General features: G+C 37.1%; 1 protein-coding gene across 7 annotated transcripts in view; it reads left to right on the top strand.

Moving 5' to 3' along the window:
- Positions 1-15,834, top strand: part of PAICS (phosphoribosylaminoimidazole carboxylase and phosphoribosylaminoimidazolesuccinocarboxamide synthase) — a 51,334-nt gene extending 35,500 nt beyond the window's left edge. For all 7 annotated transcript variants that reach the window (XM_067736090.1, XM_067736091.1, XM_067736092.1 and 4 more), the window contains 6 exons: positions 3,694-3,873; positions 3,970-4,083; positions 4,951-5,034; positions 5,962-6,142; positions 7,642-7,800; positions 12,787-15,834. In XM_067736090.1, the coding sequence (XP_067592191.1) occupies positions 3,694-3,873; positions 3,970-4,083; positions 4,951-5,034; positions 5,962-6,142; positions 7,642-7,800; positions 12,787-12,953 (885 nt within the window). In that variant the 3' untranslated portion in view covers positions 12,954-15,834. The remainder of the gene's footprint in view (positions 1-3,693; positions 3,874-3,969; positions 4,084-4,950; positions 5,035-5,961; positions 6,143-7,641; positions 7,801-12,786) is intronic.
- The last annotated feature ends 412 nt before the right edge of the window (positions 15,835-16,246 follow it).

A 16,246-nucleotide genomic window follows, 5' to 3' on the forward strand; every position in this document is an offset into this window, starting at 1 on the left:
GGGGTTTATCCCAGGAATGCAAGGATTCTTCAATATATGCAAATCAATCAATGTGATACACCATATTAACAAATTGAAGGATGAAAACTATATGATGATCTCAATAGATGCAGAAAAAGGTTTTGACAAAATTCAACACCCATTTATGATAAAAACTCTCCAGAAAGTAGGCATAGAGGGAACTTACCTCAACATAATAAAGGCCATATATGACAAATCCACAGCAAACATTGTTCTCAGTGGTGAAAAACTGAAGCCTTTTCCACTAAGATCAGGAACAATACAAAGTTGCCCACTGTCACCACTATTATTCAACATAATTTTGGAAGTTTTAGCCACAGCAATCAGAGAAGAAAAATAAAAGGAATCCAAATCGGAAAAGAAGAAGTAAAACTGTCACTGTAGATGACATGGTAGTATACATAGAGTATCATAAAGATGCTACCAGAAAACTACTAGAGCTAATCAATGAATTTGGTAATGTTACAGGATACAAAATTAATGCTCAGAAATCTCTTGCATTTGTATACACTGATGATGAAAAATCTGAAAGAGAAATTAAGGAAACACTCCCATTTACCATTGCAACAAAAAGAATAAAATACCTAGGAATAAACCTACCTCAGGACACAAAAGACCTGTATACAGAAAACTATAAGACATTTGAAAGAAGTTAAAGCTGATACAAACAGATGGAGAGATATACCATGTTCTTGGATTGGAGGAATCAACATTGTGAAAATGACTCTACTAGCCAAAGCAATCTACAGATTCAGTGCAATCCCTATCAAACTACCACTGGCATTTTTCACAGAACTAGAACCAAAAAATCCACAATTTGTATGGAAACACAAAAGACCCTGAATAGCCAAAGCAATCTTGTGAAAGAAAAACGGAGCTGGAGGAATCAGGCTCCCTGACTTTAGACTATACTACAAAGGTACAGTAATAAGACAGTATGGTACTGGCACAAAAACAAATATAGATCAATGGAACAGGATAGAAGGCCCAGAGATAAACCCATGCACTTATGGTCATCGTATCTTTGATAAAGGAGGAAAGAGTATACAATGGAGAAAAGACAACCTCTTCAATAAGTGCTGCTGGGAAAACTGGACAACTACATGCAAAGGAATGAAATTAGAACACTCCCTAACAACATACACAAAAATAAACTCAAAATGGATTAAAGAGCTAAATGTAAGGCCAGACACTATAAAACTCTTAAAGGAAAACATAGGCAGAGCACTCTATGACATAAATCACAGCAAGATCCTTTTTTACCCACCTCCTAGAGTAATGGAAATAAAAACAAAAATAAACAGATGGGACCTAATGAAACTTAAAAGCTTTTGCACAGCGAAGGAAAACATAAACAAGATGAAAAGACAACCCTCAGAATGGGAGAAAATATTTGCAAACAGAGCAACTGACAAAGGATTAATCTCCAAAATATACAAGCAACTCATGCAGCTCAATATCAAAAAACATCAACCCAATCCAAAAATGGGCAGAAGACCTAAATAGACATTTCTCCAAAGAAGATAAACAGATTGCCAACAAACACATGAAAGGATGTTCATCATCACTAACCATTAAGAGAAATGCAAATCAAAACTACAATGAGGTATTACCTCACACCAGTCAGAATGGCCATCATTAAAAAAATCTAGAAACAATAAATGCTGGTGAGGGTGTTGAGAAAAGGGAACCCTCTTGCACTGTTGGTGGGAATGTAAGTTGATACAGCCACTATGGAGAACAGTATGGAGGTTCCTTAAAAACTAAAAATAGAACTACCATATGACCCAGCAATCCCACTACTGGTTATATACCCTGAGGAAACCATAATTCAGAAAGGGACATGTACCACAATATTCACTGTAGCGCTATTTACAATAGCCAGGACATGGAAGCAATCTAAGTGTGCAGCAACAGATGAATGGATAAAGAAGATGTGGCACATACATACAATGGAATATTACTCAGCCATAAAAAGAAACGAAATTGAGTTATTTGTAGCGAGGTGGATGGACCTAGAGACTGTCATACAGAGTGAAGTAAGTCAGAAAGAGAAAAACAAATACTGTATGCTACCACATATACATGGAATCTTTAAAAAAAAAGAAAAGAAAAAGTCCTGAAGAACCTAGGGGCATGACAGGAAAAAAGACACAGATGTAGAGATTGGACTTGAGGACACGGGGACAGGGAAGGGTAAGCTGGGTCGAAGTGAGAGAGTGGTATTGACATATATACACTACTGAATGTAAAATAGATAGCTAGTGGGAAGCTGCCCCATAGTATAGGGAGATCAGCTCGGTGCTTTGTGACCACCTAGAGGGGTGGGATAGGGAGGGTGGGAGGGAGACGCAAGAGGGAAGGGATATGGGGATATATGTATACGTATAGCTGATTCACTTTGTTATACAGCAGAAAGTAACACAACAATATAAAGCAATTACACTCCAATAAAGATCTTAAAAAATAAATAAATAAAAAGTACAATTAGCAGTTATTAGGAAGAAGAGAAAAGTAACAATTTAGTAAATTTTTAAATCTATTATTGAAGAGTTTGAGGTAAAGGCTAATAAGGGGACCTTTTTATATTCTTTTTTTTTTGGCCACACTTTGTGGCTTGTAGGATCTCAGTTCCCCAACCAGGGATTGGACGCAGGCCACAGTAGTGAAAGCCTGGAATCCTAACCACTATGCACCAGGGAACTCCCAAGGGATCTTTTTATAGTCTAATACAGAAAAACTGTTACTCTCAATGTTTCTTATAATTGAAAACATACAATAAAGGATGTAGGAATCAACGGTCATGAATTTTTATTGGTTTTCTTTATTGAAACTGCTTTTTTTTTTTTCGTCTTTGTTTATGCTGTTAAGTATATTTCTTCTATTTCAGAAGCACTGTTATTGTTGCTTTTTATTTTATTTTTTTATTTATTTTTTTATGGGCTGCGCTGTGCAACTTGTGGGATCTTAGTTCTCCAACCTGGGGTTGAACCCAGGCCTTTGGCCGTAAAAGCACAGAGTCCTAACCACTGGACCACCAGGGAACTCGCTGCTGTTGCACTTTTATTCAGTGAACTGCACAGCTTAAAGCATTGTCTTATAATTATACAAATCAAGAGTCCATAAAAGAAAAATTTCGTGTTCAGTTGGGACACTACTTAGAATAAAATGAAAGTATTTTATTTTTTCACGCATCTCTTTACTTTGCACGAAGTCTCTTGAATTATCAAGTAATGTCACTGTGGACTTATAGTCTTGTATGAATTCTTATCAAAAATAAGGTCAGGGGATTAGGAAAGTTGCACTCTGGAAAGATTTTGTGGACTAAAATGTGTTTTGGCCTTCTTACCATCTCTGTTGCCTCTGATTAAGGAAAGATAAAAATCACAAACTTGTATTTAAATTATTTATATATGGAAAGCAAGTTCTTTACAAATACTTTATGACATAGAATAAGTTACCCCAAAATTTTGAATTTTAAAGTAGCTATTGAAAATAGAAGAGTTTAAAATGATTGCTGTGAATTAAAGGGTATTTTAAACAAACATCAAATATTTAAAGAAAATGAATATTTCTGAGGAATTTATCGTGCTCAAGAGAAAAAGGACTTCAGTTTATCTGAAAAAGTTCAAAATTTTTGTATTTAATTGTACTTCTGTACTTTTTTCTCAGGATGATGCTAATAATGATCCGCAGTGGTCTGAGGAACAGCTAATTGCTGCAAATTTTTGCTTTGCTGGACTTGTTATAGGCCAAACTGAAGTCGATATCATGAGTCATGCTACACAGGCTGTTTTTGAAATACTGGAGAAATCCTGGTTGCCCCAGAACTGTACACTGGTTGATATGAAGGTACAAATGAAATGGAGTTTTGAAAGTAAAGGTTATAACCGAGAAATGTCTTTAGTAGTAATTTTGAAAAACTCTTTGGTGATGTGCTATTTCTAGATTGAATTTGGTGTTGATGTAACCACCAAAGAAATTGTTCTTGCTGATGTTATTGATAATGATTCCTGGAGACTCTGGCCATCAGGAGATCGAAGCCAACAAAAAGACAAACAGGTAGGTAATGCTTCAGGTTTTCTTTAATCCTTTGCAAGATGAGGCTGGGATAGAGGAGAAAGGGAAGATGGGAGGAAAAGAAAAGTCAGTTATTGTTACTTATGATATGAACCTGAGTTGTTGATTGCTATTTATTTTTAAAGATAAATATCTCTTATGTTTCATATATCATGGAAAAAAGATAGGAGTGATACTTTACATTTATGAAGCAGATTTCTCATTTATTATTTTAATAGACTCTCACGCAGAGTAAGTATTATCCTTGTTTGGCTAATTGAAACCTAAGGCTCTAAGATGATAGATATCTTCACAGTTACAAGAGTTAGTGGCAGATCTGGAACTCGGGTCTTGCAGATCTTATCAGGCTCCATGTCTGCTCTTTCCTATGAAAAACAAAATTAGGGCAAGACCCTCTCTATACTTAATATGTAAGAATTGTCAGGGCAGCTAATTGTAGTTGCTAGTGTAGTAACTCAAATGAAAATACAAGTATACATCACTATCTGAAGTTTCTCTAGTCTAATTCGGAAATCAATTTGTTGACTCACATTCATTTTCAGATATATCCTTTGCTATGCAAACTCTTCATAATCTGTACCCAAAACTCAGAAACCAAATAATTTCAGATAGGAAGAATATTACTAATGGAATACTTTACCCAGTCTTCTTTTCTATCAGAAAATTCTGGCTGTTTGAACTGACTTAGGTCTGGGAATTGGGTGAGAGGTAGTGAGTCTCTATAATGGTGGCTCACATCAGTCATCTCTGCTTACTAGATCTAGTTGCGGGTGTTTCTTGGGGGAAGGAGTAGGGGGAGTTCTCGCACATCTAGTAGTTGTATTCTAAACTTTCTATCTTATTTTCTAGTCGTATCGTGACCTCAAGGAAGTAACTCCTGAAGGGCTGCAGATGGTAAAGAAAAATTTTGAGTGGGTTGCAGAAAGAGTAGAGGTAAACCTTTTGTAATAAATCAGTATTGTATTGTATGTTTTTCTCCAAGAAAATCTTGCTTCAAAAAGAAAAAAAAAAATGAGAGGGTGCAGTGCTTTTCTTTTTTCCAGTGACTTTAAAGAAAGGAGCACCTTTAAAAAATGTACCAGCTAAACTATCCTCACTGGCATACTGGAACTCCCTGCTATGAAACTGGCCAGTCCTCATCTCCCAAATCCTGTTGGGGAAACCTGGAATCCTTTCCTCCCTGCCCCCTATAGGAGAAGCCTTACATTTCCTACCCACCTCTCCACTGCTACTCAGAGTTCTACTAGCAAGAGTTTAGAATTGGAACTCCATGTGACATTAAAATGTCACTCTAAAATTTATGGTATTATTATTAGTATAATTCCATGGAAATTGAATGGAGTTTATGGTTATCCAAGGGTAGTAACTACTTTTTAGAACATCATTTCCATAGGAACATGCATTTTGAATTCCAAGCAACTAACTTAAAAAGATTTATAATATGACTTCTATTATGGCTGATTATACCTTAAAACCCCCATTGAACAGAATGTACTAAAAATCTTCAATGACATATTTTATATTGTAGCTTCCTGAATATTAATTAAAAGGTTTGAGTATTTATCCTTGCTTTTTATTACAATAGTAAACAATTTATGTGATTAAAAATCTTACTCATTAGGTCTTAGTTATGAAGACCACTTTCCTTTATATAGAGAGGTTATTTTGAAAAATAAATCCTCTATCATTTTGTTCTGCTTGTCTGTCTTAAATTTGGTCTATTAAAGGAAATATTGTGGCAGGTTGTAATTTTACTATAAGCTATAGCTCTGTAAACTGACTATTCTTACAGTACTCATTCCTATATTTATTCATTTTTGTCTTTGCCTTCTTTTGCATATTCATGTTTTTCTTTTCCAGTTGCTTCTGAAACCAGAAAGTCAGTGCAGGGTTGTAGTACTGATGGGCTCAACCTCTGATCTTAGTCACTGTGAAAAAATTAAGAAGGCTTGCGGAAATTTTGGCATTCCCTGTGAACTTAGGGTAACATCTGCCCATAAAGGACCAGATGAAACTCTGAGGATTAAAGCTGAGTATGAAGGTAAATGTAGAATAACTGGAGCATTTCAGGAAGTTCTCCTGATTTTGCCCCAAATTTTATATTTAGACTAATAATGCTGAAAAATAGTTTCACCACATTCCAAGGGAAAAAATGTGATATTCTAGGCTTTCATGATGTTTACCTCCAAAAGTTTTAAGGTGCTCTAGGAGCTTATAAAACAGAATGGACCAGGGAGAAAGAACTGAAAATGCAAGCATGGGAGGAAAATGAAGACTAGAATTAGTCTTTATCTAATCCCCTCAAGCATCGTTTCTAATATGCTCCAACAGAAGATAGGCCCCACGTCAATTACAGAAGGAGGGCCTAGGGTTGAAGCAGCAGATCCTCTCAAGTATCTTTAAGGGTCAGCCTTTCCTGGGAGGCAGTCAAACATAAAATTAAGGAATAATTTCAGAATTTAGTATATAAAAGAAATGTCTTGATGGGATAGCATCTAAAATATGGAGCCCTGTAGATTGGAATGTTTCTCAACTGGAAAAAATATTGGTTGAGTATTCCTTCTGAAGGTAGTTGCTATAGGAGCATATTTACTGAATTTTGGAGGGTTTTTTTTTTCAAGGGGTGGGTGGGAAGGTCTCAGACCTCTTTGATAAGCTAATAAAAGCCAGATCTCTTTCTCCAGAAAAATGCAAATGTAAAATTTTAGATTCTAAGTTAGGAATCACTGTTGTAGGAAACAAAGGAATAACTTATGAATTTATGAAAGAATAAAATATTTATGAGGTATGTTTAAAAATATTGAAGGGTCTTAAATATTTCAGTACTATATTATTGAATTCAGTTCCTCAACTCGTATTTCAAGAAATGTCACTAAACACATATATGTGGAACCTAGAAAAATGGTACAGATGAACCGGTTTGCAGGGCAGAAATCGAGACACAGATGTAGAGAACAAACATATGGCCACCAAGGGGGGAAACCCGCCGGGGGTGGGGGTGGGGGTGTGATGAATTGGGCGATTGGGATTGACATGTATACACTGATGTATATAAAATTGATGACTAAATAAGGACCTGCTGTATAGAAAAAGATAAAATAGAAAAATTAAAAAAAAAGTGTCACTAAACCTCTAGTCTCTATTAATTGTATCTCCCATACCCTGTTGGTTGAAAGACACCAGGACAGATGCCGCTTCAGGTGGTGTCATTCTTTGCTTCAGCGAGCCAAAGTAGCAATAGTGGAAGGGGGCTTTGAACCATTCCCTCACTCACGCCCTGGTGTTATACCTCCTTTATACTACAGATCTCAAAGATGGCCAAACTTCTTCTTGCTACTTCATTACTTGATATACAGTAAGTGGCAGAGTGAACCTTATATTTTGAATATATATTTAATAATAGTGTCAATATAGTGCTTTTTCTGGAGACTACTGTTAAAGAACTCAAGGAGTTACTACACATGGACCCTTTTTTTTTTTTTAACCTATCTTTAAACCTCTTGAGTGCTTAGCCTAATTATAAACTTGTAATTTGCCTAGGGGATGGCATTCCTACTGTATTTGTGGCAGTGGCAGGCAGAAGCAATGGTTTAGGACCAGTGATGTCTGGTAACACAGCATATCCAGTTATCAGCTGTCCTCCCCTCACTCCAGACTGGGGAGCTCAGGATGTGTGGTCTTCTCTTCGATTACCCAGTGGTAAGATAATTGAATTTTTAAAAAATGTTTATTAAAAAGTTTCAACTATGCACTGTAATAGAGAGAATAACATTATGAAATCTCACATACCCATTACCCAGCTTCAGAAATTAACATCTTGTTGCATCTATAGCCCTCTCCTGCTGGATTATTTAAAGCAGATCTGAGAAATTATGGCATTTTATACTTCAATATTTACGTATGTCTTTCTAAATGATAAAGACTCTAGTTTTAAAATCATAATGATACCATATTCACACCTAAGGAAAATTAATGGTAATTTCTTAAAATCTAATTTCCAACTAGTGTTCATTTTTCCAGTTGTCTCATTTGTTTTTACAGTTTATTCAAATTAAGATCCAACATAGCCCTTATATTGCATTTAGTTGATATATCTCTAAAGTCTCTTTTTTAGTTGTTCTGTTTTTGTTTTTTGGGGGGTTTTTTTGCGGTACGCGGGCCTCTTACTGTTGTGGCCTCTCCCGTTGCGGAGCACAGGCTCCGGACGCGCAGGCTCAGTGGCCATGGCTCACGGGCCCAGCCGCTCCGCGGCATGTGGATCCTTCCGGACCGGGGCACAAAGCCGTGTCCCCTGCATCGGCAGGCGGACTCCCAACCACTGCGCCACCAGGGAAGCCCTAAAGTCTCTTTTAATCTTCTTTTTTTTTCTTCCTCTTTCATTTCTCCTATAGAATTTTCCGCATTCTGGACTTAGCTGATTACATTCCTGGGTGTTGTTTAACATGCTCTTCCATCCCCTATTTTCTGTAAAGTGGTGGTAAAATCTGTAGTTAGATCAAGTTCATATTTGGTTTTGGGTTTTGTTTTTTTCCCCACCCAAGAATACATCATTCATGGTATTTTGTTGTTTGTTTTGTTTTGTTTTTTGTAAATGTGATTGTTACTTCTGTAGAGGAAATAAAATATTTAAAACTTAGGTATTAGAATAATTAAAACCAAGGAAGTTTCATCAGTTGGCTGGCTGAGCAGGATCTCATAAAATAACAATATTGTTGTGTGCTCATCATGGTCCAAGATAATGATCTGATCTATAAGGCCTGAGTGTCAGTACTGTTTCAGTAAGAGTCAATTTGCTTATCACTTAATATACCTCATATTTTTCTCACAGTCGTGTAAGTGTAAATCCGCTCTTGATACGTGTTAAGTAAGTGTGCCCTCTGACATGTTCCCATATGGACTGGCTTCTCTCTAGGCCTGCTGCACTGCTCGTCTTAGGATCTCTCTCTACAGCATCCTGGACATTCATTTTGCCTTTCTCTAGTCTTGGATCTCCTGTTTCCTAGGTCCCATATCTTTACCTTCTTGGTTTACTTTTTGTTGGAGAGCATTCTAGTGAACTTTCTGAGGAAAGGGTACAGAAGATAAACTTTTTGAGACCTTGTATACCTAAAACGTTTTTATTGCAGCTCAGTCTGATTTGATAATTTAGGAATAGAATTCGAGGTTGAAAACTATTTTCTGTCAGAATTTTTTCTTTTTTAAATTTATTTATTTTATTTATTTTTGGCTGCATTGGGTCTTTGTTGCTGCTTGTAGGCTTTCTCTAGTTGCAGTGAGCAGGGACTACTCTTCGTTGCAGTGTGCGGGCTTCTCATTGCAGTGGCTTCTCTTGTTGCGGAGCTTGGGCTGCAGGCGTGCGGGCTTCAGTAGTTGTGGTGGGCAGGCTCAGTAGTTGTGGCTTGCAGGCTTTAGAGCACAGGCTCAGTAGTTCTGGTGCATGAGCTTAGTTGCTCCGTGGCATGTGGGATCTTCCCGGACCAGGGCTCGAACCTGTGTTCCCTGCATTGGCAGGCAGGAACCACTGTGCTATCAGGGAAGCCCTGTCAGAATTTTGAGGTTATTACTCTGCTGTCTTCTAGCTTCCAGAGTTATTGAGAACTCCAGGGCCCTTCCACCATTCTGGTTCTAGGTCATTTATGAATTTTGTTTCTTTCTGGAAACTTCTTGGATCTTTTATCAATCCATTATTCTTAAATTTCACGAAGATGCGTCTTGGTGAGTCTGTTTTCTTCCTGGGCTTGTAGTGGGCTCTTTTAATCTGGAACTTTGATTCTTTAGTCCTGGGAAATTTTCTTGAATTACTTAATAATTTCCTTCCGCCTCCATTTTCTTTCTTCTTTCATTTTTGGATTTACTTTTCACCGCCTTGATTTCTATTTTGTTTTCTTATTCTTTCTTTTTTTAATATTTATTTTATTTTTGGCTGTGCTGGGTCTTAGTTGTGGCATGCAGACTTCGTAGTTGCAGCACGCAGGAACTTCATTGTGACATGTGGACTCTAGTTGCAGCATGCATGTGGGATCTAGTTCCCCAACCAGGAATCGAACCCGGGCCCCCTGCATTGGGAGCATGGAGTCTTACCCACTGCACCACCAGGGAAGTCCCTGTTTTCTTATTCTTGTTGCCATACTTTCTGGAAGATCTCTTCAACTTTACATTTCAACCCATCTTTTACATTTCAACCCATCTATTGAGCTTTTCATTTTGAATGTGGTATTTTGAATTTCTTACAGCTCTTTTTTGTTCTCTGGTCTCCCCCTACCACCTCCCCAAACATCCTTTTCTTGTTTAATCTTTGCAATAACCTCCTTTATCTCTCTGAGCTTATTATTGTTCCTTTCATATTAGTTCCTTTCCATAGCTGTTTGCTAATAAGCCTTGGCTGTTTTCTCTTGTTTAAGAATGGCACTGTAAAAACCAATTGGAGGGAGTTCCCTGGTGATCCAGTGGCTAAGACTTCACGCTCCCAATGCAGGGGGCACGGGTTCCATCCCTGGTCAGGGAACTAGATCCCACATGCATGCTGCAACCAGAAGATCCCACATCCTGCAATGAAGATCCTGTGTGCTGTAACTAAGACCTGGTACAGCCAAATAAATAAATATAATTTTTTTTTAAGTGTCATAAAAAACCAATTGGAAGCTCTGCAAGTGGGTAGGGCTTGTCAAAAGTGGCCTCCACTGTGAGTGATCTTGTAGGGTCATTCTTTGAATAACCCCTCACATCAGTGTCTTTGATCTTTTCTCATGTGTTGGCCAGAATTACCCAGAGAACATTTTTAGTCTCAGTCTCCTGCCTGAGTTTGTTAACATGTGCAAACTTAATCCCATGTTTTCACTGTGGCATTCCTTACTTCACCTGTGCCCGGTTGGCACAGAAGTCTGGACTAAAGTCTGTTTTGCCTCCAGAAGAATTTAAAACTCTGCCATGGTGCAGAAGGGGCCATTGTTCAGGTACATAGAGTGGGGAGGAGGATCTGATGGCCTTACTTCTTCTTGACTTTCACTCAGTCTTCTTCTTTTTAGCCTCATTTTCAACCTGATTCCTCCCCTAAAAGGTATCTGGTGTCACCAGTTCCTCAACCTTTGAGTGGGTTCTGTAATGTCAGGCTGCTTCTCATCTTTCCCTGCTTCTAGTTAGGATTAAATTTTCTTGGTCTGCTAAGTTAGTTAGTACTCCCTTTGCCAAAATGTTATTGCTGTTATCTCTTTGTTTGTGTATGTTTATTTTCTTTATTCCCTTTACTGTTGTTTTTATAGGTTTCAGAGATACATACATCTTGTGACTAATCTATCTTTAGCTAGACTGATCTGATTATATCAACTTCCCAAGTTAAAAATCTATAACTATAGATGAAACTATACCCAAATTTATGCCAGAGGAATAGTATAGATATTATTATCCATGGAGCTTAGAAAAAGGAATTTTGAGCAAATATGTGGCAGTTTTTACCTAGTAATATCCAGGGAGAGACAGAACCTAGAATATTTTTAGATTCTGATCATTAGAATTGGGGAGAATCTTTTGAGGAGTGTTTTCACAGTGGCCTGTGTAAGATCCTGAAAACTTCGTTCCTCTTGCTCTTATGGCATGCTCACCAGGTAACTTAATTTTTTGCTAATTAGGTTTTCTTGACATCAGAAAGTGAGTCATGGGCAGTAGGCACAGGTACTTCCATTGTTAGAGTGGAATGCTCTACCTAGTTTATTACTACTACTACTACTACTACTACTAATGGTTGACATTCATTGAGTATTTACTATGTGTCAGGCATTGCTCCAAGCACTTTATCTGTATTAACTCACTGAATCCTCACATAAGGTAGCTACTAGTTATCATCCCCATGTTACAGATAAGGACACTAAAATTAATTTGGCTGATGTTGGTTATGTAGTAAGTAGCAGAGCTGTGTAAATTGATTTATTAATACAAATTAAATCTTGTGATTTATATTTTAGTCTGTTCTTATTGGGGATAGTGAGAGTCAAAGAGCCTGATGAATTCCAAGAGTATTTAGGGAAATTGGATCTTTTGGATCTATAACCTATTTAGTCCTTGACTCTAATGACACAGACATAATAGTACCACCTCGAGAAACTGCCTGAGCAAACCTGTGGTCCCCGAGGAAGTTACTTTCTAGTCTACTGTCTTTTAGATCTTATTACTATTGAATTTATTTATAATATTTCTTAAAATTATTTTATGGATTTGACTTTTCCACTGCTTAAAAATGTTAGAATAATTCAAGTGCAAAAACAAAAGGAATAACTAGAAAATTACCAAAATAATTAACATACCTCAGGTTTGTCTAAGAACAGATGATTCTACCTCATTCCTTGTTTTATTTCTGTTGTGTTTCACCAGGGATTTAAAGGGATAATGTATGTGAAAAGAACTTTGAAAAAAGGTAAATTTCTTTGCAAGTGGATTCAGTGAGAAGAGTGATAGTTGTATATAAAATATCTGTTCCTGGCTGATAAATATTACTTATCATCTTATAATCACTTTATCACTCTAAAGAGTAAAGATGGAAACTCCTTCTACAGATCTTACTTCAGACAAGGATAATATTGTAGCTGTATTGTCTGTGGCTAACAGGGCTTCTGAGAGTATAAAATAGTTGGGTAAGTGGTATTTTCATTATTAATTTACAGCTCAATTTTCTGTCTTTTCTTTTATGAATAGGTCTTGGCTGTTCAACCATACTTTCTCCAGAAGGATCAGCTCAGTTTGCTGCTCAGATATTTGGATTAAACAACCATTTGATTTGGGCCAAACTGCGAGCAAGTGTATTGAACACCTGGATTTCCTTTAAGCAGGCTGACAAGAAAATCAGAGAGGGCAATTTATAAGAAAGAACATCATTGCATTGTTTAGGAGAAAAACTATAAATTTCTAGTTTAGCTGCAGAAAAAAGAAATCAAGCAAGATGAAAAGATTTTAAATCAATCAGAGAAAACAAAATTTAAAAGTGAATGAATGCCTCTCTAGATTCATGAATTAGTAGAATGAATGTACATATTTATTAGTATTTCTTTATAAGTAGTGAAATTAGTATACATTTAAAATTAATCTCTTACCCACATATGGTCAGTTAGGTAGGCAGTATAATTAAATATATTTCTTAAATGATAATAATGTTCTATTATAGAGCTCTAAAGTTACTACTTCCTACATCTGAGTCCGTAAGTTTTAGAAACTTAAAATGGTTGTATCTTAGGGTGGTTAAGAGCAATATAGTCCTCTTTCACATTATGATCTTTACAAAACTCTAGGGCATGGTTTTTTATTTGCAGTCAGTATGTCAGAAAATGATGTTGTATTTATCTCTAGCTATAGCTAGAGATGATGTTTGGGTTTGATATTGCCTTTTTTAAGAAAAGCTGAGATTGACTCTGGGGGTAAGAAAGACATGAATTAAGATGAAGGGGCACTGTGGAAACCATGGAGAGACTTCTGAGAACTTCTCTGTTAAGTGTCAGGGCAATTTCCCATGGAAAAGAAATAGAGTCACCTTTGCCATTGCAAATGAGTTAGTAAATCTTCCTTGGCTCTGTAGGTCATAAAATTCTTTTAATTCTGATAACACATATTTTAGCCAGACTAACAATCCCCAACCTACCATCATTTTCAAAAATTGGAATCTCCCAGTTAATACCCATAACTAGTTTCTTTCTTGTAATAGTATTAAGTCTAGTATACCCAGCAAAATGCACTTCTAAAGGAGCAGTTGTTACTGAGAGGTATGATAGTTCATCATGAGTCTATAAACCATATTTGGAAATATCAGTGTTACATTACGCAGCCTTGAGGATTTTATAGATCATGAAACTTTAATCCAGGTGTCTATGAACCCCTTAAGCTTACATGTAAAATTTTATGTATATGTTCACTTCTATGAGAAGGGGGCAATCAGTTTTTATCCAAAAGATGTGTCCCCCCCCCCCAAACTGTTAAGAATCTCTGCTATGAAATCTTGACAAATCAAGATGAAATCTTGACACTGGCCTACCCAGTCTATGCTTTTTCACTTCCCTCTCAACTGTTAGCAAGCTGGCATCTCATCACTGCCTTCACCTGATCTCTGTGCGGTATGACTGACCTAACTTCCTTTCTTGGGCTATACACCAAGTTGTTCCAACCTCAATCTTAATCATTCCTCATATTTTACTCTTTCCCTTAAGTATTGATGTTTCCTACTATTGAGTTCATTGTTTACAAATAATGGTAGGATAATTTTAATTCTTTACAGTGAATGTCTGTAGACTTGTATTTTCAGCTGTCCATTTCTGTCTGAATGGTCTAAACTTAACTCATCTTCCACCAAGCCTATATCTGGCTGCACTCACTGTCCCAAATTAATTTTATCCTTGATGTTTTTCTCTGACCTTTCATTTCTAACTCATCACCAGGTCTTGAATTTACCCTGTTTACCTATCCACTGTACATAAACCTCAAGCAAGGGTCAAATTCTGTATTAGCCTGATCTAGGTCTTTTTTTTTTTTTTTGGGGTACGCGGACCTCTCACTGTTGTGGCCTCTCCTGTTGCGGAGCACAGGCTCCGGACGCGGAGGCTCAGCGGCCATGGCTCGTGGGCCCAGCCACTCTGCAGCATGTGGGATCTTCCCGGACCGGGGCACGAACCCGTGTCCCCTGCATCGGCAGGCGGACTCTCAACCACTGCGCCACCAGGGAAGCCCTAGGTCTTCCTTCTTAACCCAACCTTTTTGAGGTTGATTGTCCAAGGACTTACAACAAAAACTCTTAAATAAATTTCTTTTGCAACATAGACTCCTTTGAAAATATGAATGCTGTTGACCCTCTCCCTAGAAAATTGCACAGTATGTTTACTAACAGGTTCCATTTGTTCCTGGGTTCCTTGAAGCCTATCCATAGTCTGTAGGTTAAGAATTGCTGTTGTAACCCATCAAGGGAACTTGCTTTCCTCTTTTTCAGACTGTTGCATATCTGTACGTTTAGTTCTTAGAATGTTCTCATTTGTCATTAAAATCTACTTGTTAAGTTACTAGAGCTTCATCTTCGCTTTCTCCATGAAACCTTCCCTGATAAACCTTCCAGCTACAGTGGCTACAAATACTTTCTCTGTTGGATTGTAAGCTCCCAAAGAGGAGAAAATGTAATTCTACAGTTTATTTCCCTTACATTGTCTTATGCTCTGATGTGCTAATGTCTGTTAGAAATGGGGGAATTATAAAAATCATGTACTGCTTTATTTTCTAAAGTTAGATCACAAGAACAATTAAAAAGATTCAATTTTAACATCTTTGAACTTGGGCTTCATAGTCTCTGAATAGTCATTGGCTGCTACTTCAACTCTTCTGTCCCTACCTAGCAAAAGCTCCACCTGTTTCTGTGCAGTACATAAAAATTTCAAACACTGATTGAGATTCATAGATAGGACTGACCTTTATCAATGGTCATTATTAGTTTCTTAATAGAGTACATATAACCCTCAGTAGTATAGTTCATCAATGCTAGAGTAAATACTTTTTGAAAGTATTTTAACTGTTATAAAAAGTAATTTACACAAACCTACCTGGTTTGCCATCTTTGGGTGTTTATACTTTCTGTGGGCTTATAGTTAAATAGAGGAAGAAAAATTGTGTCCGAATAACGCTGTACTTAAACTTTATATCTTAAAGCCACACTTAGAATTGCTTTAATGCCTCCTGAAATTTAAAACAAAGCAGCCAAATAAAAGGCAAGGATAAGCTCTTGTGTGAAGCTTTATTCATTCATCCATGTGTGAAATACATGTTTTGCCTTATTTTATTCTAGGCCCTAGGAAAGCAACACTGAACAGAGACAAGGCCCTCGCCCTCACAAAATTTACATTTTATTGGGGATAACAAACCATAAAAGATAAATCAGATAGATTCAGGGAAGTATAAGTGCACATGAAGAACAGCCAAGGTGAGAGGACAGTGATGGGGTAAGAGGAAGGTTTTTAAGGAGAGCAGGGCAATGATGTAAAAGAGGAAGCCATGCAAAGATATGGGGAAATAGTTTCCCAGACTAAAAGAACAGAAAGTAAAATAGCTTTGCCTTTTTGAGGACCTGCAAACATGCTAATATTGCTGGAGCTCTGTGAGCAAGGGTAAGAGTGGAAGGAGATATTGATGT

This window comes from Pseudorca crassidens, chromosome 4 (assembly GCF_039906515.1).
Source record: "Pseudorca crassidens isolate mPseCra1 chromosome 4, mPseCra1.hap1, whole genome shotgun sequence".
In the NCBI taxonomy this organism is placed as follows: domain Eukaryota; kingdom Metazoa; phylum Chordata; class Mammalia; order Artiodactyla; family Delphinidae; genus Pseudorca; species Pseudorca crassidens.